Source organism: Caretta caretta, chromosome 6 (genome assembly GCF_965140235.1).
Source record: "Caretta caretta isolate rCarCar2 chromosome 6, rCarCar1.hap1, whole genome shotgun sequence".
In the NCBI taxonomy this organism is placed as follows: domain Eukaryota; kingdom Metazoa; phylum Chordata; order Testudines; family Cheloniidae; genus Caretta; species Caretta caretta.
The window spans coordinates 16067138-16093858 of record NC_134211.1 but is presented as its reverse complement, the minus strand read 5'-3'; the positions used below and the strand labels follow the sequence as shown (position 1 = coordinate 16093858).

Here is a 26721-nt window from a genome sequence, read left to right as displayed (position 1 = left end):
ACACTTAGAGATAGATTCAGTGTTTGCTATGCCCCAGGTCTCAGCTACAGGAGCTGATTTCAATGGTTAGCAGCTTTACTTCATTATTAAATTCCTCCAGCATTCTTTGGTGTAACCATCCAGTCCCGGTGACTGATTGCTATTTTTTTTTAACTGTTTTATTCCAGCAATTCTACTTTTGACACATCAATCTTCGACAGTGACTCATCTCCACTACCTGAAAAAGCGTAGCTATTGCCCCACTATCCTCTGTGGTGGTGATTGATACAAATAAATTATTTGTGTCCCAGTCCCGCAAACATTTAGGCTTTAGAAAAGCTTAGACTCTGTAGAATCTGAGCATATGAGGCAGCAACAAACATACATCTCATGGGCCAGGTGTTTGACACGCCAGCTTTAAAGGGAAAGCAATTCCCCCTTCAAATCTCTGGCACCACTACAATTCCTTTCAGGGAGTCAAAACCTGTCTCAAGATTTGTAACTCCTCGGTACAGCCTTGCATTTCAGATACTTAAATATACATCAGCCAGAGAAGCCAATATGTAGCAATGCTTAACAGCAGAACAAGTCCAACCTCCCGAGAGTGCATCACAAAAATATTCCACATCATGTCTGAACTCCGAGACGTTAGTCTGCAGATGATGTATGACGCAGAGATAGAAGACATTCCATCCTCCTTGTCTTTGTACCCAGGTTCTGATGGCTGGACGCTGCATTATGCACAATCGACAAACCAGGTTTTATCTTCTGCAAAACTTCCAATACTTTCGTTGTTTTTCCATTTATATTGCTTTCAGAAAAGCTGTGAAAATAAAAAAAAAAAAAACCAAAAAACTATCAACGTAGTGTCAAGTTTGTAAATATTTATCTACAACTTAACGGAAATGAAGTTTAACGGAGCCTTACAATTTTAACCACCGATGTCAGTCAGGTCAGTGCTACAAAGTTACAATAAGAAAAGACAACTTTAGAAAGTATAGAAATGCAGAATTAAGGTCCCCCGACCCCACTAACCCTGCCTTCCTAACCCCTGCCATCCTGTGCACCCTCCATGTCAGGTAGATGTGTGTCTAACAGCCTCACAGAGTAACGTGTTAAATCTCAGACAGCGTGGCAGTTCAATCAGGAATATCTCAAACCCCACGTTACTGTGGAGTTTTGTCTGCAGGCATCCAAAACCGCGGCAACACACATCATGCAGCTGAATGTACCCAACTGAACAGTGAGGGAGGAGGAGATGTAAGACATTCACAGCAGCTGGGAGCTGGATCACTGTGGAGAGTGAATGGTTGAAACGGTTGTCAAATATCCAGGGGCTGACAGGAGGAATTTCAATCAGGGAGTGGAGGGACTTGGAGAGACCTTTAGTGTGTATAGGAAGAAACAAGTCACTGCTTCACTTTTCCATTTAAGGCTCTTGACTTACTCCACAAACATGAATGAATTTAGCCTCACAACACACCTGTGAGGTAACTTAAAGGTAACCCCACTTAAAAGACGAGGTAACTGAAGGACTAAGAGATGACATTTTCCAAAGCCTGTGCAGCTAAACCTGGCAGGCTGGGCAGCTACAAGTGTTTCCTTTTTTGCTTCTCTGGAAGCTCAGAGTGTTATTTAACATTAAGGGGGAGACATTAGTCATACATTGGGGTCTGGTAGGAGTATGGAACAAAGGGAGAGAACAGGGTGTGGTTAAGGGCACAGTGGCTCATTCTGAATTTTCAAAGTCCTAGTAGGGGTCCCACGTTCCCAGACAGGCGCTGGTCTCATCACAAGAGACATGGAACTAACTCACAAGGTGCAAATTCACACCCTCAGCTCCTGGCCAGGCATTAGTCCTGACAAGATGCTCCACACCCGGAGACTCCCACTGCACACTGATGACCCAGGCCCAAAACACACTTCACAATCATAGCTGCACAAGGAGTCAGAGCACTATGGAGAGCAGCTGTGGACGCATGGGGGAGAACTGGGGAGAATAAGGGGGAGAGGGGCCAGAGAGGAGTGGCGCACATCCCTGGGGTTGCAGGGATGCAAGGGGAGAGGGACGGAGAGCGAGGAGGGGCCTTTAAGGAAAGGCTCTTCCCCAGGGGGCTGCTGGAGGGACAAGCAACACTGCAGTGAAGTAATTCATATAGCAGCCCCCATGGCTTTAACAAGGCCATGGAGACTGAGGGAGGGAAGGGGAAGCAGAACACAGGACCTGGACAGATCAAACAGTGGTTCCAAGTCCAGGACCACAAGAGGTTACTGGGGAATGCAGCTGGGAGCACCATGGGGTGCCATCTCTGGTCCTGTGTCCAGACGTGGGCCCTGGAGGGTTACAGACACCAGGGGTGGGGCAGACAGGGAAGCAGAGGAGGCCCCTGAAGCGCCCACCATGCTGCCAGAAGTGACAGGGGCAGGAACAGGGGGATCCAGCAGCAGTAGAATCAGAGGTGAAGAGTTGCAGGGGCGAGGTGCAGTCGCAGACACAAGTCAAAGTTTGCCCACAGTAGCAGCAGCAAAGTGGTGCCACATGTTACCAGTGGCTGGGGCAAGCTCACAACGTGGCTCTTGAGGGATTTCTCTCCAACAGCAGAGACGTGATCTGGTGCATGTCCATCAGGAGGTCCTGGAAGCCCATCAGCAATCAGTAGAGGTAGATCCGGAGGTGCTGACCAAGGGCTTCCACCAACGAGTTGAGGGCTAGCACCTATTTCAGGACCATTCCCCATAATCAGTATTAAATGTAGAAATCTAATTTTAAGTACCACACAGACAGCCACGGGCACAAGCCAAAGCCTTCAAATGGCAGCTGGGAACCACCACACACTCATGTGTTTCTACACAAAATCATGAAGGATATCTGGGAAGCTACCTCAGGACTTCAAAGATGCCATTGTTACATTATACAAAACTGAAGGGAACAAATCTGACTGTGGTAATTGTCAGGGTATCTCCCTGCTATCTGTAGGTGGCAAAATCCTGGTCCACATTTTGCACAATTGGCTTTTCAGAACAGTATCAGAGAAGTTTCTACCAGAGACGCAATGTGAATTTAGACCAGGTCGGAGCACCACAGACATGATTTACTTTTGTGAGACAGATTCCAGAAAAATGAATTCAACAAAACATGGAACTGTATGCTGTCACCATTGATCTTAAAATAACTTTGAAACTCATCAGAAATGGCCTCTGGACAATTCAAGAAAAAAGTTTGGCTGTCCCACCAAATTCACTATCATCATACGTCAATTCCATGAAGACATGACTGGTCAAGTACCCTCACATGGTGGCTTCTCTAAATCACTCCCCATATCTAATGGGGTGAAACAAGGCTGCAAATTGGCACCAGCCCTTTTTGGTCTCTTTTTTGCAGCCATTCTGAATTACGCAACCAACAGCCTTCAAAAGGGCATCTACATAAGGGATAATCTCCAAAGGCTTACTGCAAAGACAAAAGTTCTTGAGAAACTCATACATGAAGCCCTTTTTGCAGATGAATGTGCTCTATTTAATCAGAGTTAAACATGACCTACAACTTATCCCTGATAGGTTGTCAGAGACCACTGTGGTAAAGAAAGCGCGCCTGGTGCAAGATCTGAGGCCTGAACCAGAGGCTGTGAACCAAAGTCAGGCTATGAATTAAAGCAGATGCTTTACAAGTTCACTGTCCAGTACATGAACTTGGCAAAGTTCCTGCGAGCATTGCTAAAAGTACCAGGCACTAGATATTTATGTAAATACATTCCAGAAGGCCAGTACAAATACATCCCAATCTAGCAGAAAATAAGATGCTTTGATAGAATAATGAATAAGGATGTTTTGTTCAAGATATCAGAAATAAGAACATAAGAACAGCCATACTGGGTCAGATCAAAGATCCATCTAGCCCAGTATCCTGTCTTATGACAGTGGCCAATGCCAGGTGCCCCAGAGGGAATGAACACATCAGAAAAGGGCAGATGAAGAAACAGTGACAAGTTTTTAAAGTGCTTGTACACAAATGCTAGAAGTCTAAATAATAAGATGGATGAACTAGAGTGCCTCATGTTAAAGGAGGATATTGATATAATAGGCATCACAGAAACTTGGTGGAGTGAGGACAATCAACGGGACACAATCATTCCGGGGTACAAAATATATCAGAAGGACAGAACAGGTTGTGCGCTGGGGGAGTGGCACTATATGTGAAAGAAAATGTAGAATCAAATGAAGTAAAAATCTTAAATGAATCCACATGTTCCATAGAATCTCTATGGATAGTAATTCCATGCTCTAATAAGAATATAACAGTAGGGATCTATTATCGACCACCTGACCAGGACAGTAATAGTGATGATGAAATGCCAAGGGAGAGAGACTATCAAAATAAAGAACTCAATCATAGTGGGGGATTTCAATTATCCCATATTGACTGGGTACATGTCACCTCAGGACGAAATGCAGAGACAACATTTCTCGATACTTTAAATGACTGCTTCTTGGAGCAGCTGACACAGGAACCCATAAGGGGAGAGGCAACTCTCGATCTAGTCCTGAGTGGAGCGCAGGATCTGGTCCACGAGGTAACTGTAACAGGACCGCTTGGAAATAGTGACCATAATATAACAACATTTAACATTCCTGTGGTGGGAAGAACACCTCAACAGCCCAACACTGTGGCATTTAATTTCAGAAAGGGGAACTATGCAAAAATGAGGAGGTTAGTTAGACAGAAATTAAAAGGTACAGTGACTAGAGTGAAATCCCTGCAAGCTGCACGGACACTTTTCAAAGACACCATAATAGAGGCTCAACTTAAATGTATATCCCAAATTAAAAAACACAGTAAAAGAACTAACAAAAGAGCCACCGCAGCTTAACAACCATGTAAAAGAAGCAGTGAGAGATAAAAAGGCATCTTTTAAAAAGTGGAAGTCAAATCCTAGTGAAGTAAATAGAAAGGAGCATAAACACTGCCAAATTAAGTGTAAAAATGTAATAAGAAAGCAAAAAAGGAGTCTGAAGAACAGCTAGCCAAAAACTCAAAAGGTAATAACAAAATATTTTTTAAGTACATCAGAAGCAGGAAGCCTGCTAAACAACCAGTGGGGCCCCTGGATGATCAAGATACAAAAGGAGCACTTAAAGACAATAAAGTCATTGCGGAGAAGCTAAATGAATTCTTTGCTTCGGTCTTTACGGCTGAGGATATAAGGGAGATTCCCAAACCTGAGCCGTCTTTTGTAGGTGACAAATCTGATGAATTGTCACAGATTGCAGTGTCACTAGAGGAGGTTTTGGAATTAATTGAGAAACTTAACAGTAACAAGTCACCGGGACCAGATGGCATTCATTCAAGAGTTCTGAAAGAATTCAAATGTGAAATTGCGGAACTATGGTTTGTAACCTGTCCTTTAAATCAGCTTCTGTACCCAATGACTGGAAGATAGCTAATGTAACGCCCATATTTTAAAAGGGCTCTAGAGGTGATCTCGGCAATAACAGACCGGTAAGTCTAACGTCAGTACTGGGAACATTAGTTGAAACAATAGTAAAGAATAAAATTGTCAGACACACAGAAGAACATAAATTGTTGGGTAAAAGTCAACATGGGTTCTGTAAAGGGAGATCATGTCTTACTAATCTGTTAGAGTTCTTTGAAGGGGTCAACAAACATGTGGACAAGGGAGATCCTGTGGACATAGTGTACTTAGATTTCAAGAAAACTTTTGAAAAAGTCCCTCACCAAAGGCTCTTATGTAAATTAAATTGTCATGGGATAAGAGGGAAGATCCTTTCATGGATTGAGAACTAGTTAAAAGACAGGGAACAAAGGGTAGGAATAAATGGTAAATTTTCAGAATGGAGAGGGGTAACTAGTGGTGTTCCCCAAGGGTCAGTCCTAGGACCAATCCTATTCAACTTATTCATAAATGATCTGGAGAAAGAGGTAAACAGTGAGGTGGCAAAGTTTGCAGATGATATTAAACTGCTCCAGATAGTTAAGATCAAAGCAGACTGTGAAGAACTTCAAAAAGACCTAAAAAAACTAAGTGATTGGACAACAAAATGGCAAATGAAATTTAATGTGGATAAATATAAAGTAATGCACTTTGGAAAAAATAACCCCAACTATACATACAATATGATAGGGGCTAATTTAGCTACAACTAATCAGGAAAAAAATCTTGGAGTCATCGTGGATAGTTCTCTGAAGATGTCCACGCAGTGTGCAGCGGCAGTAAAAAAAATAAAGCAAACAGGATGTTAGGAATCATTAAAAAAGGGAGAGAGAGTAAGACGGAGAATATCTTATTGCCGTTATATAAATCCATGGTAGGCCCACATCTTGAATACTGTGTACAGATGTGGTCCCCTCATCTCAAAAAAAGGTATACTGGCATTAGAAAAGGTTCAGAGAAGGGCAATTAAGATGATTAGGGGTTTGGAATGGGTCCCAAATGAGGAGAGATTAAAGAGGCTAGGACTTTTCAACTTGGAAAAGAGGAGATGAGGGGGGATATGATAGAGGTCTATAAAATCATGAGTGGTGTGGAGAAAGTGCATAAGGAAAAGTTACTTACTTGTTCCCATAATATAAGAACTAGGAGCCACCAAATGAAATGAATGGACAGCAGGTTTAAAACAAATAAAAGGAAGTTCTTCTTCACATAGCGTACAGTCAGCCTGTGGAACTCCTTGTCTGAGGAGGTTGTGAAGGCTAGGACTATAACAGGGGTTAAAAGAGAACTGGATAAATTCATGGAGGTTAAGTCCATTAATGGCTATTAGCCAGGATGGGTAAGGAATGGTGTCCCTAGCCTCTGTTTGTCAGGAGGTGGAGATGGATGGCACCCAGAGATTACTGATCATTACCTGTTAGGTTCACTCCCTCTGGGGCACCTGGCATTGGCCACTGTTGGTAGACAGGATACTGGGCTGGATGGACCTTTGGTCTGACCCAGTATGGCCATTCTTATGTTCTTATGTTAACAGAACAGGTAATCATCAAGTGATCCATCCCCTGTCACCCATTCCTAGCTTCTGGCAAACAGAGGCTAGGGACACCATCCCTGAATAAGGCACAAGAGGAGGTGACAAACCAATGTCATGAAACATGTAAGGTGGTAGGTAAGCTGGGTCTCCCAGTTGTTTGTCTCAGTCTATAAATGTTGGGGTACCTCACCGTAACCCTTTGTGTGGCTAAGGGGGCAGCAGAGACTCTGAGTAACATTGAGGTCTGCTGAATTAGCAAGCTGCACTCTCTGCTAGTGCTGATAACATCAGAGCTCAAAGGAGAGAAGCACTGAGCAGCTGTAACAGCTTAGCAGCCTTGACAGCGTCGAAGCAACAACATTCCACCCTTCAGCAACTAAACAGTTTAGACTCACCTTCATCCTGGAAAAAACTGAAGTTCTCTTTCAATCAGCTCCATCAAGCACAACTATTGAGCGAAACATCATCATGGATGGTACAGAACTAACAAGCATTGATCACTTTACATGCTTGAGTAGCACCATCTCAAATTATGGTTCCCTGGATGAAGAAACACCAGATAGAATACAAAAAGCAAGCCAGGCCCTCAGAAGACTTTGCCATTGGATACTCAACCAGCACACCATCAGTCAACGGATCTGATTATGGATAATGCAGCAGTGATAGTGTCAAGGTTCCTTCCCCACTCTGAACTCTAGGGTACAGATGTGGGGACCTGCATGAAAACCTCCTACGCTTACTTTTACCAGCTTAGGTTAAAACTTCCCCAAGGTACAAATTAATTTTACCCTTTGCCCTTGGATTTCCACTGCCACCACCAAACTTTATCTGGGTTTACTGGGAAACGTAGTTTGGACACGTCTTTCCCCCCAAAATCCTCCCAACCCTTGCACCCCACTTCCTGAGGAAGGTTTGGTCAAAATCCTCACCAATTTGCATAGGTGACCACAGACCCAAACCCTTGGATCTTAGAACAATGAAAAAGCATTCAGTTTTCTTACAAGAAGACTTTTAATAGAAGTAAAGGAATCACTTCTGTAAAATCAGGATGGTAAATACCTTACAGGGTAATTAGATTCAAAACATAGAGAATCCCTCTAGGCAAAACCTTAAGTTACAAAAAAGACACACAGACAGGAATAGTCATTCTATTCAGCACAGCTCTTTTCTCAGCCATTTAAAGAAATCATAATCTAACACATACCTAGCTAGATTACTTACTAAAAGTTCTAAGACTCTATTCCTGTTCTGTCCCTGGCAAAAGCATCATACAGACAGACACAGACCCTCTGTTTTTCTCCCTCCTCCCAGCTTTTGAAAGTATATTGTCTCCTCATTGGTCATTTTGGTCAGGTGCCAGCGAGGTTACCTTTAGCTTCTTAAGCCTTTACAGGTGAGAGGATTTTTCCTCTGGCCAGGAGGGATTTTAAAGGGGTTTACCCTTCCCTTTATATTTATGACAGATAGTATCCCTTTCATATAGATGTGAAACATGGACAGCTTACCACAGATACATTAAGCAACTTTAAAAATTCCACATATGCTGTCTCCACTCCATTCAGAAAGTCAACTGGCAAGACAAAGTCTCAAACACTAACATCCTTGAAAGAGCAAAAAACACCAGCACTGAGGCAATGATCATCCAAGCTCAGCTTAGATGGATAGGTTGTGTTATCAGAATGGGCAACAACAGACTCCCAAAGAAAGTTCCCTATGGTGAGCTGAAACTCAGAAAGCTCCGGAGGGAGAGTCAAAGAAAATGTTTCAAAGACACCCTTGAGCAGAATCTGACCTTATGGCTTAAATATTGATAACTTTGAAGACACAGCCAAGGACAGACATGAATGGAGAGCTTCTGTCAATAACGGTTGTGAACAGTTTGAGGAAGACAGACAAGAAAAACTGACTGAAAAAAAGGGCCAAGCATCATGCAAAGTCTTCCCTGGGAGCCTGCGTGTTTGTGTGTCATATGTTTGTGGTCTTGCTCCTCATAGGGTCAGGCTATACAGCCACATGAGTACACATGCAATGCTGTGACATCATCATCAGATATGATGGATAGCCGTGCATGTGTTCCTAATAGATTTAGCAACAATTGACTGGTTTGGTGTTAGGAGGGAAATAACATTGCTACTATGTGCAGTTCACAATGGGGGACCAGAGGAGGATAACCCAATTGCGCCCTTGTATTATTTGGTGAATAGTTCAGAAATCCAGATAAATGTATTTTTTAATTATTTTAGAGACTAACCAATTTATTTGAGCATGAGCTTTCGTGAGCTACAGCTCACTTCATCGGATGAAGTGAGCTGTACCTCACGAAAGCTCATGCTCAAATAAATTGGTTAGTCTCTAAGGTGCCACAAGTACTCCTTTTCTTTTTGCGAATACAGACTAACACGGCTGTTACTCTGAAACCTTTAATTATTTTGTAAAGGCTTCACTAGCCAAAAATTGACAAATCTGACATATTGGCTGAGAACATTTCAACTAGAGCAGGTTAGAAAATGTTTCCCTCCCTCCATTCCCTTACCCCCAAAATATTCACCTTTTAGTTGCGGGGCGGGGGAACCCAAAACAAAAAATGTTTTGGTTTTCAGATAAAAGGTTTTGAGTGTTCTGTTTTCTAAAGAAAGACTGAGAATTTGTGAGGAAAGCAGATATTTCTAAACTCAATTTTTCTGTCACATGACCTTTTGACAAAAGAATTTCTACTAGTTGTGCTGCTGTCTACTTGTCAACCAGGGAATTGCCCGCTGGGTTTTCCACAGGTGCTCGACTACATTTTTTTAAAAAAAACCTCTTACTCTGTGATCAAGTAATGCCAGCCCCTGCAGCTTATCAAAAAACAGCATTTCCATCTTTTGGGAAATTCCACTATTTTGACATTTTTTTAGATCCTAAATTGAAGAGGTTGAAATATTGAAACTTTTCCCAAACAAAATGTTCAGAAGAAAAACTTGATTTAGGAATGTTTAAAGGTTTTGGTCCTACTTTTTCTATGTAAATGAAACATACCAACATCACTGCATCAAAACATTCTGTGTCAGCTCAGGCTGATATGACTGAATGTGCCAGCCAGAGCTGCTGCTGCATCTCTTGGGATCCTCCTGCCTCCCTTTGCCCCGCTGGGGTGGGTGCCATGGCCTGACTGTCTCCCATGATGCACCACAGTCTCTTCCTGTGACTGAGCTCTGCAGTCTAGGCCCATCATGGGGGACGTATACTGGAAGGAGAACCAAGCCAATAAGTGAGAATGGGGGGATGAGGGACCCAAACTACAATTCCCATGGGGCACTGCAGCAGTTCAGACAGACAGAATGATTTATGTCGACCTGCCCTGAAAATGAAATGTTTTAATTTGATTTTCCTATTAAAAAAAAAGTCAAAAGAGCTTCGCAAAACTCAACATTTTTCCATAGAAAATTTCAATACTGAAGAAACTGTAATTTTCTATCTAAAAAAATGTATCAGTAGGAAATTCCAGACCAGCTCTACTAACCGCTGTACAAACGCTTGGGGAGACACTATCCCTGCCCTGAAAATCACACACACGGGGGAGGGAGAATTCTCCCCCCTTCTACAGTCCCTGCACACTGCTGCAGCAGCATACAGGGCAGTAACATCTTCTTAGCTGGCAGGGCAGAAATTCCCCCACTGCTAGCATTGTGCCGGACAGTCAGAGGCTGCTCTGTGCAAGCCCCGGTGTAGGAGATGGGAGGAGGGGGTTGGTTGTCTAAGTTACACTGTCGGCTGTTTCAGGCATTGACCAGCCTGGAGTCAGAAGGGCGCAAAGGCAGCTTAATGCTACTTTGGCCCCCTCTTGTGTGTGTGCAGCGCCTCCTGGAGACACAGAACACGCTCCCATCCTCAGCCCATACAGATCAGCCCAATTCACCTCATTGGTTCATGAAGTCCACACCCGTCTCTAGGTGACTGGAAGCCCAGCACACACGGTGACAGATTCTTTTGATACAGAAACTTATTTCGTCTGTAATCACTTTCTTACTGTATTAGGTTTAGACTTGTGTGTTTTATTTTATTTGTTTGGTAATTTACTTTGTTCTGTCTGTTATTACTTGGAACCACTTAAATCCTACTTTTTGTATTTAATAAAATCACTTTTTACTTATCAATTAACCCAGAGTATGTATTAATACCTGGGGGGGGGAGTGGGCAAACAGCTGTGCATATCTCTCTATCAGTGTTATAGAGGGTGAACAATTTATGAGTTTATCCTGTATAAGCTTTCTACAGGGTAAAACAGATTTATTTGGGGTTTGGATCCCATTGGGAACTGGGTAGCTGGGTGTTGGAGACAGGAACATTTCTTAAGCCATTTTCAGTTAAGCCTGCAGCTTTTAGGGGACGTGGTTCAGACCTGGGTCTGAGTTTGCAGCGGGCAAGCATGTCTGGCTCAAACAAAGCAAGGTTCTGGAGTCCCAAGCTGGCAGGGAAAATGGACTTGGGGGCAGTCTCAGCATGTCAATTGGCAGTCCCAAGGGGGTTTCTGTGATCCAACCTGTCACAGCGTGACAAAGCATCACTCTTAATATGAGACATACATGGACCAGATTATAAAAAACGATGTTCTGTGGTTAATATTTTCAATTCTTCACCCACAAAATGTAAAAAGTACAATCTCTTCTTCAAATTTAAGATTAGAAGGGATGATTGAGGCTGGTTATCCTAGAGGGAAAGAATCAACTTTGCCTGGGCCAGCCTGTGCTTTCCCATCATTTCTACTGGATGCTTTTTAAAGTGGAATTTTAACTTTGAATTTTCATGTTGTCAAAAATTTGTGGAGGGGGTCTCTTTTTTGAAAGAAGAAGTTGCTGGTACATTTGCAGACTCTTAAATATGTCTTACCGATGTCTCTTTCCTTGCAATAAGAAGGAATTTTACATGAGATGTACACCAAATATTTTTCTAAATGTTTATTACATGTTTGCCAGTATTACAGTACATTTCACCAAGTTGCAGGACAAAACGTAAGATCTCGTCAGACTTTTTGTCTCCGGGATCTCAGCTGGAAATATTTTCCAAGAGAGACACTGATATTATAAAAACGAGGAATAAACACCCCAAGACACCTCCACCCCCTCTCCTTGCCCATCACATTCACCACACCTGAAGCAACAAGACAAAGGAAGCATTGGTTGGATTCTTGGGAGAAGGGGTCCTGACCTAAGCAGTTTGGTCAGTGAGACTGCTGAAGCATGTGGTGAGAAGACTACTTTGAATCTAATGTAGCTTCTTAAGTAAGGCATCAGTAAACATTTTATCTCTATTTTTCTTGTAACCATTTCTGACTTATGTCTCATTACTCGTACTCATTTAAAATCTTATTTTATTGTTCTATCTAATCCAGTGTGTTTAAATTGAAGTGTTTGGGAAATTCTACTTGGAGTGGCAAGTTATGAGCATATTATTAAGTATTAAGTATTTATTAATTATTATTCTGCATTAATATTTCTGTGGGAACTTTAGAATTAATTCAACAGCTAAAGTGAATTTTAAGCTACTCCATGAATAGGGAGATTTCCTAATATGGATGCAGCTGAAAGAAATCTGAGCTAGCTATATTACTGCCATAATACAATGAACTTGTACAGTGAGGTGACTGCTTTGAGATTCAGAAATGTGCAGATCTGCAGCCTGCCCAGGTGCCTGAAGGATTCATTTCTGTCTTTCAAAAGGAGCAGAGACCTGAAAAGAGAAACATGTCACAATTGTCACTTTTAAGAATAAAGAGTTTCAAATTTGGTGTTCGATTGCCACTGGTCAACAATAACTTGCTAATTCTGCAAAACCTGGATGAAAATCATTGTACTGTGCTGGTTACACTCCCGATGCCAGTATGGCATAGCACCAAGAGTGGGCATGGTTCCATGATATCAGTACTTGTGCAACAAACAGACCCAGGAATTGAAGAGGAATTAGGTAACTCTTTATTTCTGTGTATAAGGTATGTCACAGTTTCAGAGACAACTGCACCTTTGATCCCCCTCCTGGTCTTCCTCGAGGGCACCCACTTAAGTTTCAGGCTCCCAGCCCTCACCTCCCTCAGTCCTAGTAAGCCCAAGTCTTTCCAACCCTTCTGCAAGGGTTGGTGCCCCCTCGGGCAGAAAGCCCTGTCCATTTGCTGGATCAAAAGAAGGAAAAAGAAGGCTGGATCAGTTCAGACTCAGCCTTTTGATGCCAAAAGCCCTTTCCTTGTCTGTTGGTCTCTGAAAAACCCTGTTGGTGTCAGTAGATTCAGTCCTCCCCAGGGGTTGAGACCTCTCTGGATGTTTTTACAGCCTGAGTGATTCACCTTAATGACCCCCCCGTACACCCCACTGATTGTAGTTCCTGGAGCAGCTGCGAGTTGCATACAATCCTTGGCCCACAGTGATACATAAACCATTCACAACCTTAATACAATATGGTCCCCAAAGATGCTGCATCCGGTTGCAATCTCTGTCACAGTGACGACTGATACTAATAAATGATTTTTTCCCAATCCTACAAACATTTAGGATTAAGGCCTTAATCCCTCTGCAATGTCCTTGTACTCTTGAATCATTCCCGTTACTCCCTGAAAGTCCAGGGGCTCACTAATTCCAGCACAGGCTTCCTGCTTTCCATGTACTGAAGGACCGTTTCTCTTTGGCTAACTGCTCTTTAAAGTCTCTCGAAACCCTCCAAATGCCAATTATAACATTCACCTGCCATATTTTATGTTCCTGCCCATTGGCTTCACTGGAGTTGGAAGTTGGCTTGTTTAGTTTGAATAACCTCTTGAATCTTGCCATTTAACCCTTCCTGCTTCCTTTCTGGTTTAGGGCTGTGCACGCCTTCTGCAGCTCTGTGGTATAGGTGAGTAACCTCCATGCTGAAGCTAAGGATTGTAATTCCCTCACTTTTGGTTGTAGGGTCTTTACTGTGAGCTTCCCCATTTTTAACAACCTCACTCCCTCCAAATTTCAGTGTCATCCAGATAGTTCTGGCAGAATCTCTCCCCTAAAGATGTTACACGCAGTGTTGTGGTCACTGTCACTACCTGAACCAACTTCTTTCAGTCAGCTAGGACTAAATTGAGAACAGCCTCTCCGCTCGTGTCTCCTGGAACTGGCATTTAAGGTTACAGAAATGTCCGGTTCTCTTGTGTTGTTTTTATGATTATATTACAATAGCACCTAGAGGCCTGAACCAGGCTGGAGCCTCACCATTCTCTCTGGGACTCTAAGCAAGGGACTTGCCACATAAGCTTTGTAGCTCTCTGGCCATTTTAAGTTTAGCTAGGCAAAGAAGAAGCTTTCAGCAAGAGTTGCTTGAACTGAAAAATGGAGTCCTCAATGTACAGAGTAGAGATTCTGTTTCAGCATAGACCCCTGATGGCTTAGGGGAATTAACCTGTCGTCTCTCATTAACACCTATGATTTCTTAATCCTCCATATGGCCTTTTATCAACCAGTGAAGCCAATATGTAGCAATGCTTAATAGCAGAACAAGTCCAACCTCCTGACAGTGCATCACAAAAATATTCCACATCATTTCTGAACTCCAAGACATTAGTCTACAGATGAATGTATGACGCTTAGATAGAAGACATTCCATCCTCCTTGTCTTTGTACCCGGGTTCTGATGGCTGGATGCTGCATTATGCACAATTGACAAACCAGGTTTTATCTTCTGCAAAACTTCCAATTTTTTGGTTGTTTTTTCATCTATGTGGATTTCTGACAAACTGTGAAAACAAAAAGGAACCATGACAAACAACTATCAACCTAAGGTCAAGCTTGTAAATATTTATCAACTTCTTAATGGAAATGAAGCTTAATAGAGCATTGCAATTTTAACCACAGATTAAGTCAGTGTTAAAGTTACAATAAGACAAGACATCTTTAGAAAGTATAGAAATGCAGAATTAAGGTCCTCCAACAACACTAACTCTGCCCTCCTAACCCCTGCCATCCTGTGCACCCTCCATGTCAGGTAGATGTGTGTCTAACAGCATCACAGAGTAACGTGTTAAATCTGAGACAGCGTGGCAGTTCAACCAGGAATATCTCAAACCCCACGTTACTGTGGAGTTTTGTCTGCAGGCATCTTAAACCCCGTCCAACACACGTCATGCAGCTGAATGTACCTAACCGACCGGCAAGGGCAGAGGAGATGTAAGACGTTCACTGCAGTAGGGAGCTGGATCACTGTGGAGAGTGAATGATCAAAACGGTTGTCAAATATCCAGGGGCCGACAGGAGGAATTTCTATCAGGGAGTGGAGGGACTTGGAGGGACCTTTGGTGCTTATAGGAAAAATCAAACCACTGCTTCGCTTTTCTATTTACCATCTAGACTTACTGCACAAACATGAATGAATTTAGCCCCCAGCACACCTGTGAGATAACCCCATTTAACAGATGAGGTAACTGAAGCACTAAGAGATGACATTTTCCAAAGCCTGTGCAGCCAAATCTGGCAGGCTGGGCAGCTACAAGGGTTTCCTTTTTGCTCCTCTGGAAGCTCAGAGTGTTATTTAAAAGAAGGGAGGGCGTTAGTCATACATCAGGGGTCTGGTGGGAGTATGGAACAAAAGGAGAGAACAGGGTGTAGTTAAGGGCACAGCGGCTTATTTTGAATTATCAAAGCCCTAGCACGGCTCCCATGGTCCCAGACACATGCTGCTTTCATCACTCCAGGCATGGAACTAACTCACAAGGTGCAAGTTCACACCCTTACCTCCTGGCCAGGCGTTAGTCCTGACAAGATGCTCCACACCCGGAGACCCCACTGTGCACTCATTATCAAGGCCCAAAACATACTAGACAATCACAGATGCACAAGGAGTCAAGACACTATGGAGAACGACACAGACAGAGCAACTGTGGATTCATGGAAGAAAATTGGGGAGAATGAGAGGGAGGGGAGCCAGAAAGGAGCCCATCAGCAAGTAGAGGAATATTGGGAGGTGCTGACTAAGGCCTTCCAGGAATGATCTGTGGGCCAGCACCAATTTCAGGACCATTCCCCATAATCAGTATTAAATATAGAAATGTAATTTTATGTACCACACAGACAGCCAGGGGAACAAGCCAAAGCCTTCAAATGGCAGCTGGGAACCACCACACACTCATGTGTTTCTACACAAAATCATTAAGGTTATCTGGGAAGCTGAGGAAATTCCTCAGGACTTCCAAGGTGTCATAGTTACACGATGCAAAACTGAAGGGAACAAATCTGACTGTGGTAATTGTCAGGGTATCTCCATGCTACTGGTAGGTGGCAAAATCCTAGTCCACATTTTGCTCAATTGGCTTGTCAAGATAGTATCGGAGAAGTTTCTACCAGAGACCCAATGTGAATTTAGATCAGGTCGGAGCACCACAGACATGAGTTACTTTTGTGAGACAGATTACAGAAAAATACATTCAGCAAATCATGGAACTGTATGCTGTCATCACTGATCTTTAAAAACCGTGATCAGAAATGGCCTCTGGAAAATTCTAGAAAAGTTTGGCTGCCCCCCCAAATTCATTAATACATGTCAATTCCATGAAGACATGACTGGTCAAGTACACTCTGATGGTGGCTTCTCTAAACCATTTCCCATATCTAATGGGGTGAAACAAGACTGAATGCTGGCACCAGCCCTTTTTGGTCTCTCATTTGCAACCATTCTGAATTACGCAACTGACAACCTTCAAAAGGGCATCTACCGCAGGTACAGATTGAATGGAAAACTTTTCAATCTCCAAAGGCTTACTGCAAAAACAAAAGTTCTTGAGAAACTCATACATGTAGCTCTTTTTCCAGATGAATGTGCTCTATTTAATGAGAGTTAACCATGACCTACAGCTTATCCCTGATGGGTTCTCAGAGGCAACTGTAATAGTCAGAGCGAGCCTGGTGCAAGATCTGAGGCCTGAGCCAGAGGCTGTGAACCAGCGTCAGGCCATGTAGTAAAGCGATGCTTACGAGTTCACTTTCCAGTACATGAACTTCGCAAAGTTGCTGCTAGCATTGCCAAAACATAGGCCCTCCTAAGAAGTGCTAGGCCCTAGATATTTACAAAATACATTCCAGAAGGCCACTACAAATACACCTAGCATAAGATAAGATGTTTTGACAGAATAATGAAAAGGGATGTTTTGTCTGAGATATCAGGAATAAGGTACAAGGGGAGGTAACAAAAATGTGGTACGTAAGTTGTGTATCCCAGTTGTTTGTCTCAGTCTATAAATGTCCGGGTACCTCACCTTAATCCTTTATGTGGCCACGGGGACAGTGAAGACTCCCACTGCTAACTCAGCTGCTCCTTGCCACAGGGCACTCATATCTTAATGTACTTGTGCAAGTTGTTAGGGCTGTGCCTTGAAGGCAATAAACCCGGCCAAGTGCCTTTGTCATCCAACCATGCCTGTGGTCCTTCTCTCTGAGTAACACTGAGGTCTGTTGAATTAGCAGGCTGCACTCTCTGCCAGTGCTGATAACATCGGGGCTCCAAGGACAGAAGCACTGAGCAGCTGAAACAGCTTGGCAGCCTTGACAGTGTCGGAGCAACAACATTCCACCCTTCAGCACTTAACTACAAGAAACATCAGATAGAATACAAAAGGCAACCCAGGTCTTCAGAAGACTTCGCCATTGGATACTCAACCAGCACATCATCAAACAGTCAACAGAACGGATTATATACAATTAAGGGTATGATTCTGTTACAGAGGCCACGGATCCTGTGACTTTCCCAGACCCCTGTGACTTCTGCAGTGGCGCAGCTGAAGCAGCTGTCATCCCCGGGGCCTGCTGGAGCAGCAGACTCGAGACTGAAGTGGTGGTGGGGGGGATTGGGTCAGCAGGGCTGGAGCAGCTGTCACAGCCAGTCCCCAGGGCCACCGGAGCAGTGACCGGTCCCAGGTCCCCCACAGCAGCGGGCTGACGTGCAGTCCCCTGGAACAGCTGGCCATCGGCCAGCCCTGGGGCCCCCAGAAAAGCTGGCCGGTGGCTGGCCCTGGAGCCACCAAAGCAGCAGCCCCCAATCGCTCCCCCGCAGCACTCCCACTGTTAGTCCCCCCCACCCCAGGGTATTTTTAGTAAAATTTGAGGGACAGGTTGGGGAGGCCCCTCTAACAACCTCAGTTGCCCCTTCCCCACCTACCCCCCTGCCCAACCCCCAAGCCCCCCCCCCCCCACCACTGCTGCCAAAATACCTGCCACCGCCCCCACTGGGGCATCGGCAGCCGGAGGCACTGGGGCGACTATTGCCGCTGCTACGCCCACCGCCCCCCCAGATTCTAGGAAAACCCCCCCGGTTAGCCGGAAAGGCCAGGGTGCGAAGAAGGGGAAGGGCCCCGCCACAACCACCAAGTCCTCCATGGCAGAGGCTGCCCCCACCGCTGTGGCCTCGTCATCGACCATGGCATCCCTCCCCGCTGTTCCCTCCACCAGCTCTGCAAGCGTCCCTCCCCCGGCCCCCAGGGCATATTCCCGGGCGGTGGCAGCCCTGCCCCTGCCTGCCGCCTCGTCATCTCACCCACCCACCGCCTCCGCTACCATCAATAGTGGCCGGGGCCCCTTTCCCACCATGACCAGGAAGCACAGCTTCCATTGCCTCCTGGTGCCCGCTTCACCCCACGTGGAGACATACGTGCACGCATTGGCGAGGGTGGTAGGACCTACGGCTATTGTGGCGGCCTCCAAAATGTACGGGAAGGTCGTCTTTTTCTTAGCATCGGAGGCTGCCGCTCAGGAGGCGGTGGAGAAGGGTCTGGTGGTGGGGGTGGTGTTTGTCCCCCTGGAGCCGCGAGAAGACCTGGGCGTTCGCCTAGTCCTGACCTCCGTCCCACCTCTTCTACCCAATGCCGCCCTGTTACCTGCTCTTTCCACCCTGGGGAAACCCGTTTCTGTCATCAGCCCTCTCCCGTTGGGCTGCAAGGACCCCACCTTCCGTCACGTCTTCTCGTTCCGCCGGCAGCGCGTGATGGAGAGGCGCTTGAGTGGTCCTTCCTAGTCCCCTACCAGGGAGCCCGCTATCGGGTCTACTATTCCACAGGAGAGGCCCGGTGCTACCTCTGCCGATCAGCGGGGCATGTCCGAAGAGACTGCCCCTTGGCCCGGCGGGGAGGGGCAACCGAGACCCGGCAGGACATCGGCTCCGTCGTTGCCAACGCCCCTGGCCGCCCGACATCTGAAACCACCTCTCCTCCTGCTCGATCCACCGCTGCTCCTGCCCAGGCCCAACAGACACCTCCCTTACGACGCCCAGACGAGTGAGGGAGCCCCGCCCTTGCTGTTAACAATCCAGCAGAGCCTATGGAGGAGAGTGCAGCAAAGATATTACCGGGCATAGGAGAGGGCCCGCCCCAAGGAGAACGGCCCCCCCCTCATGCTGCCTCACCGTTACTCCCCCCGAGCCCCTGAACCATCGCCTCTGCCCCCCAACACAACCCCTGCTAACCAGCCCCCAGACGATGCTATGGAGGGCTGGACCCTAGTCCAGGGAAAGTGAGGCAAGCGGAAGGCTCGAGATCCGCTGCACCCATCTGATGCGGAGGCCCCCCGGAAGACCAGGAAGGGAGGCACTGACACTGAGCCTTCTGCTATGCCCACGAGTGAGATCCATCCGCCGGTGTCGGGAGGGGAAGACAAAATAGCACTGGAGGGTAGACCCTCCCCTCCGAGACCCCTGAGGAAGCCCCTTCTGCCCGAATATCATCCGAACCCCCCGCGAACCCCGAAGCGACCGTCATAGCGGGTGCCAGAGGGGAGCCCCCCGGGGTGGCAGAAGACGACCTCTCCTCCATGTATGAGGAGATCAAGGCCCTAGGTTTGACCCCGGTCACCCAGGGAGAGGATGACCTACTACTGGCTGGCCTCGACCTGGGCAACCTTACCCCAGTCCCCCTTTCCCCATGCTCCCTCCCCTTAACCGCCTTCCCGGGTGAGCACCCTGCAGAAGGTGGTCCACCACCTGATGCCATGGCTGCCAAATCCACCACAGAGCCTGCGCCTAGCATCACTGGGAGCCCCCTCCCCACCCCCTTAATCCTCAAATCTGTTCGGGAGGCACCACCTCTCAGCTGCTTGCCTCCCGAAGCCCAGAGCTTCGCCTCTGCCCCCGCCTCCACCCCCACCCCTGTCCCTGCCCAATCCACCTGCTCCTGCAATGCTATTGCCGCCCCTGGGGTTATTTCTTTCCTGTTTTTCGCGGATTCCCCCCCCCCCCCCAAGGAGCAGCCTTTGCATTTTCCTACCACGACCCATTAGGAGCTGCAATTTTCCCTCTGCCATCCTCTTCTACCCCAAGGCTCGAGATGGACCTAATAACTTTAGCCTGTCAGAAGCCCCGTCGGTGGTCTGCACCCTGCCTGCCCACCTCAGCAGACCACGAGGCTGCACCAAGAGCCCCACCAGGGAATAACCCGGAAATCACAACCCCACCCCCCCCATGAGCTGTGAAAAGCGTTGCGACAGTTTTTAGAAGACATCTGTGGCTCCTGCAACAGGGTACAGCTAGCTCTCCAGCTATGGGGGGACTTTGATCAAATCCTCCAGGCCACAAGGGCCCTTATAAAGGAGGGTAAAGGGAAAGGAAGGCATGGTGCCGCGGCCTACAGGCGGGCCCGCAGCTTCCGTGACGATTTACTCACTTATGGGATGGGTCACGGATTGTTGCGTGACCTGCCGGGGGCTGCGTACACCCCCGCCAACAAGGAACCCCCACCCCCCCAGCCCTCCGCATGACGCCCCTCATTATTGCAACTTTGAACACCAGGGGCTGTAGGATGGCTCTCCGCAGGTCCCAGGTGCTCTCTTACCTTCGGGAAGGGGGGTACTCTGTGGTTGTCCTGCAGGAGACCCATACAGATCCGACCGCCGAGGACAGCTGGCGGCTGGAGTGGGGGGACGGGGTCTACTTCAGCCACTTCACGATCCGACAACCTGGAGTGGCAACCCTGTTCTCCCCCAACCTACGGCCCGAGGTGCTAGGGGTCACTGAGGCAGTGCCAGGCCACCTGCTGCATCTCCGAGTCCATATGGAGGGACTCATGGTCAACCTCGTTAACATCTATGCCCCGACAACGAGCCCGAAGCGGCCGCAATTCTATCAGCGGGTGTCCGATTTCCTCAGCACCCTAGATTTTCACGAGTGCTTAGTCCTGGGAGGGGACTTTAACACCACCCTCGAGGAACAGGACCGCTCAGGGGCTGAGCTGAGCCCGGCCGCTGCAAACATTCTCCGAGAAATAGTAGAACATCACTCCCTAGTAGACGTCTGGTGTGACCACCACCCGGATAACACCTCCACGTTCACTTTTGTCCAGGTGGAGGCCCATCGGTCACACCACTCTCAGTTGGACCGTATTTATTTATCCCGTTTCCATCTTTCACAGGCCCACTCCTCCAACATTCGGCCAGCCCCATTTTCCGACCATCATCTAGCCACCATAACAGCCTCCCTCCGTGCAGAGAGGCCGGGGCCAGCCTATTGGCACTTTAACAACAGCCTGTTGGAGGATGAGGGCTTCATGACATCCTTCCGGGAGTTTTGGCTGGCCTGGCGAGAACAACGGCATGCCTTTCCCTTGGCGTGGTGATGGTGGGATCTAGGGAAGGTGCGCGCCAAGCTCTTCTGCCCGGGGCACCAGCTGACGGAGAAATGCAGCGATAGAGCAGTTGGAACGGGAGGTCTTAGAGATGGAGAGGCGTCTGGCTGCTAGCCCCGAGGACCCGTTCCTCTGCGGAGCGTGCCAGGAGAAGCGGGATGAGCTCCAGGCCCTTGAGGACCATCGGGCCCGAGGTGCCTTTGTTCGATCCCGCATCCACCTCCTTCGGGAGATGGATCGCGGCTCCCATTTCTTGTACGCCCTGGAGAAAACGAGGGGGGCCAAGAAACACGTCACCTGCCTTCTAGCAGAAGACGGCGCCCCCCTCACGGATCCGGTGGAGATGTGTGGGAGGGCCCGTGACTTCTACACAAGCCTTTTCTCCCCAGATCCGACTGATCCTGGCGCTTGCAGGGTGCTCTGGGAGGAACTCCCTATGGTCAGCATGGGCGACCAAGACCGACTAGAGCTGCCTCTCACCCTGGCCGAGTTCTCGGAAGCCCTCCGTCGCATGCCCACCAATAAATCTCCGGGCATGGACGGGCTGACCGTGGAGTTCTACCACGCGTTCTGGGACATCCTTGGCCCAGACCTAGCCACTGTCTGGGCTGAGTCTTTGCAGGGCGGGGTCCTCCCCCTTTCATGCAGGCAAGCAGTGCTCGCCTTGTTACCGAAGAAGGGGGACCTCCGTGATTTACGAAACTGGCGTCTCGTCTCGCTCCTTAGCACGGACTACAAAATCGTAGCAAAAGCAATCTCGCTGCGGCTAGGGTCCGTGATGGTGGACGTGATCCACCCAGACCAGACCTATACTGTCCCAGGTCGCAGCATTTTTGACAACCTATTTCTAGTCCAAGATCTTTTGGAACTCGGGTGTAGAGACGGTCTGTCGTTCGCCCTCCTGTCTCTTGATCAGGAGAAGGCGTTTGATAGAGTGGACCATGGGTACCTCCTGGGCACTCTGCAGGCGTTTGGATTCGGACCTCAGTTTGTGAGTTTTCTCCAGGTGCTATACACTTCCGCGGAGTGTCTGGTTAGGCTCAACTGGACCCTGACCGAACCGGTCATCTTCGGGCGAGGAGTACGGCAGGGGTGCCCCCTCTTGGGCCAGCTGTACGCTCTGGCGATCGAGCCCTTCCTCTGTCTCCTCCGCAGGAGGTTGACGGGGTTGGTGCTGTGGGAGCCGGAGCTGCAGCTGGTCCTGTCGGCGTACGCCGATGACGTGCTCCTCGTGGTCCAGGACCCGGGGGACTTGGCGCGGGTGGAGGCTTGCCAGGCCATCTATTCGGCAGCCTCCTCCGCCTGAGTCAACTGGATCAAGAGCTCTGGCTTGGCAGTGGGGGACTGGCGGCAGGTGAGCTCCCTCCCACCCGCGCTTCAGACCATCTGGTGGAGCGCGGGTCCACTGCTCTACCTAGGCGTTTACCTTTCTGCCACGCACCCTTCTCCGCCGGAGAACTGGCAAAATTTAGAAGGCGGGGTGCTAGAGTGGCTCCGGAAATGGACGAGGCTACTCCAATGTCTCTCCCTCCGAGGGAGAGCACTGGTGCTTAACCAACGAGCCGGTACCAGAGCGTGGACAGGACTAAACACCCTGGTCCCAGCCCCGGATTTCCTGACCGACCTTCGGACATTGCTTCTAGAGTTCTTTTGGTCAGAAATGCACTGGGCCCCTGTTGTGGTTCTTCATCTACTCCTGAAGGAAGAAGGGCAGGGCCCGAAGTGTCTGCACACTCAGGTCCGTGTCTTCCACCTCCAAGCCCTACAGAGGCTCCTTTATAGTGCAGGTAGTTCGACATGGACCATATTGGCGCACGCCTTCCTGTGCCGCTTCCAAGGGCTCCGATATGACCGGCAGCTCTTTTATCTTTGTCAGAGAGGTTTTCCGCGAGACCTCTCTGGGCTGCCGGTCTTCTACCAGGACCTCCTCCGGACCTGGAAACTGTTTTCAACGGCCAGGTCCATGGCGGCCACCGTGGGAGCAGATCTCCTCGCGGAGCCCCTGCTACATAATCCCCAGCTCCGTGTGCAGGCGGCGGAGTCCCGCTCGGTGTGCCAGAGTTTGGTCCTGGCGGAAGTCACGAGAGTCGGAGACCTTCTGGACTACGACCGGGGAGACTGGCTGGATCCCCTGACGCTCGCTCAGTGCATGGGGCTCTCCAGACCTCGTACCCCCCGGCACGTACTTCAGGAGGTGAAGGCCGCCTTGATGCCCGCTGCTCGGGCTTATCTCAACCGAGCCCTGCGCGAGGGCGCACCCCGCCCACCCTCTACCCAAGGCCCGCCGGACCTTTCAATTGGGCCCCTACCCCGTAGATCCCATCAAACCCCTCACCCTTTCACTGCAAGCCGGCTGTATGAACTGCAGCCAGTCAGCTTCCAAATCACGCCACGGAAATATCTATACACACTCATGCTTCACACCCTTCACGCCCACACCCTGGTGTCCTGCCCCGATACAAAGTGGCGGGACCTCCTGCCACCTTTAGAGGGTGAGCAAGCCCGGTGGGCCAGCCTGTATTCCACCTTGGTCCCAAGGCCCGTCAGGGACATTAGTTGGCGGCTCCTTCACTGCGAGCACGGGCGTGTTTTTGAAACGGTTCACCCCCATCCCGGATACTTGCCCTTTTTGTAATGTGAGGGAAACCCTGGCGCACATATATTTGGAGTGTGCCAGGCTGCAGCCCCTTTTCCAGCTCCTCATGAATATTTTACTATGCTTTTGGCTACACTTTTCCCCTCACCTTTTTATCTACACACTCCCCATCCGTGGCCCCACAAAATCGTGAGATCTCCTGGTTAACCTCCTCCTAGCCCTAGCTAAAACAGCCATTTATAAAACCAGATAGAGGAGGTCGGCTAATGAAGCGTCCTGCGATTGTAGGGCCGTTTTCCGATCCTCAGTGCATTCACGTATCCGGGCAGAGTTCCTCTGGGTGGCGTCCACCGACTCCCTTGACACCTTCGAGGAGCGGTGGGTGCTGACCGAGGTTTTCTGCTCGGTGACCCCGTCTGGTTCCCTCCATCTGACCCTTTGATTGAGGGGAAGAGAGAGAGACCCCAGCCCCAGCCGTTGCCGCTGTGGATACCATCATTACTGTCACCTAGGAGGGGTCCTATCACACGTGGTGTACGTCCCCCCCACCCCCAAACTGCCCACCCCGCAGCTGTGCCCATCTTGTCGGGCACTCTCAGGAGAGGAATAATCGGTGACACTGGGCGTGGCACTAGGTAACGAGGGGGTGGAAGACCATGAGTGTCGAGGAAGCCCCCCGGCTCTGGGCCCAGGCTAGCCTGAACACTTCTCCCTCCTTAAGGCTGCTGTGTTATACCTTGTGTTTGCTTTTGTTTTGTTGCATAGTTTTGCTTTATTTTTTTTGGTGATTCTTGTAAGTGTTACATAAATAAAAAAAGGCACTCTCCTGCTAAAAAAAAAAAACAACACTCTCCTGCTGCCCTCTGGCCATGCTGTATCACAAGCCCTAATTTCAACCAGTTCTGCTGCTGACTTCTACTTGTTAAGCAGGGAACTTGCCCACTGGAGCTGCTGCTGTGTCTCTTGGAATACCTCCTGCCTCCCTTCGCCCCACTGGCGTGAGCACCATGCCCTGACTGTCTCCCATGAGTCACAGTCTCTTCCTGTGACTGAGCTCTGCAGTGCAGGCCCATCATGCGGGACATATGCTGGAAGGGGAATGCAGCCTCTCAAGGTTCCCTCCCCACTCTGAACTCTAGGGTACAGATGTGGGGACCCGCATGAAAGACCCCCTACGCTTATTTCTACCAGCTTAGGTTAAAAACTTCCCCAAGGCACAAATCCTTCCTTGTCCTTGGATGGGTACTGCTGCCACCACCAAGTGAGTTAGACAAAGATTCAGGAAAAGGACCACTTGGAGTTCCTGTTCCCTAAAATATCCCCACAAGAACCTTCACCCCCTTTCCTGGGGAGGCTTGAGAATAATCTACCAACCAAACAGGTAAATCAGATTCTTAAGAAACAGAACTTTATTATAAAGGAAAAAAAAGTAAAAGAAGCACCTCTGTAAAATCAGGATGGAAGGTAACTTTACAGGGTAATCAGATTCAAAACACAGAGGATTCCCCTCTAGGCAAAACTTTAAAGCTACAAAAAACAGGGATAAACCTCCCTCTAAGCATAGGGAAAATTCATAAGCTAAAACAAAAGATAATCTAATGCAGCTTGCCTTATTTACTTACTCTTTTTGCAATATTGTGATTCATTTTAGGAGAAGGAGTTTTCTGACCTGATGCTTCTCTGCTTCCCCAGAGAACACACACCAAAGAGCACACACAAAGCCTTCCCCCACCCCAGATTTGAAAGTATCTTCTTTCCCCATTGGTCCTTCTGGTCAGGTGCCAACCAGGTTATTTGAGCTTCTTAACCCCTTACAGGTAAGGAGGAATTCTAGGCTACTCTTAGCTGTATGTTTATGACACAGCCAATAAGTGAGAATGAGGGGGATGAGAGACCCAAACTACAATTCCCATGGCACACTGCAGCAGTTCAGGCAGACACAATGATTAACGTCGACCTGACCTAAAATGAAATGTTTTCATTTGATTTTCCTAACACACACACACAAAAAGTTTTCCCATGGAAAATTTCAATTCTGAAGAAACCAACATTTTCTATCTAAAAAATGTATCAGTGGGAACTTCCAGACCAGCTCTACTAACTGCTGTACAAACAGTTGGGGAGACACTGTCCCTGCCCTGAAAATCACACACACATGGGGGAGAATTCTCCCCCCTTCTACAGCCCCTGCACACTGCTGCAGCAGCATACAGGGCAGCAACTGCCCCTTAGCAGGTGGGGGGGGGAAATTCCCCCACTGCTAGCATTGTGCCCGACAGTCACAGGCTGCTTCGTGCAAGCCCCGGTGTTGGAGGCTGGAGGAGGCAGGTTACCTAAGTTACACTGTCGGCTGTTTCAAGCCCTGACCAGCCTGGAGTCAGAGTGGCATAAAGGAGGCTTAAAGCCACTTTGGCCGCCTCCCCTAGGTTGCACTTATGTGAGCAGTGCCTTCTGGAGGCACAGAACATACTCCCGTCCTCGGCCCGTACAGATCATCCCAATTCACCTGATTGGTCCATGTAGTCGATACACAGCTGGGTGACTGGAAGACCAGCACACACTGCAATGGATT

At 48.1% G+C, this 26721-nt stretch overlaps 1 protein-coding gene across 1 annotated transcript in view; it reads right to left on the bottom strand.

Moving 5' to 3' along the window:
* Positions 1 to 11887: 11887 nt before the first annotated feature.
* LOC125638532 (NACHT, LRR and PYD domains-containing protein 3) overlaps positions 11888 to 26721 on the bottom strand; it is a 43940-nt gene continuing 29106 nt past the window's right edge. Inside the window, 2 exon segments of the mRNA XM_075129286.1 lie at positions 11888 to 12672; positions 14583 to 14695. Of these exon segments, the coding sequence (XP_074985387.1) occupies positions 12656 to 12672; positions 14583 to 14695 (130 nt within the window). The 3' untranslated portion in view covers positions 11888 to 12655.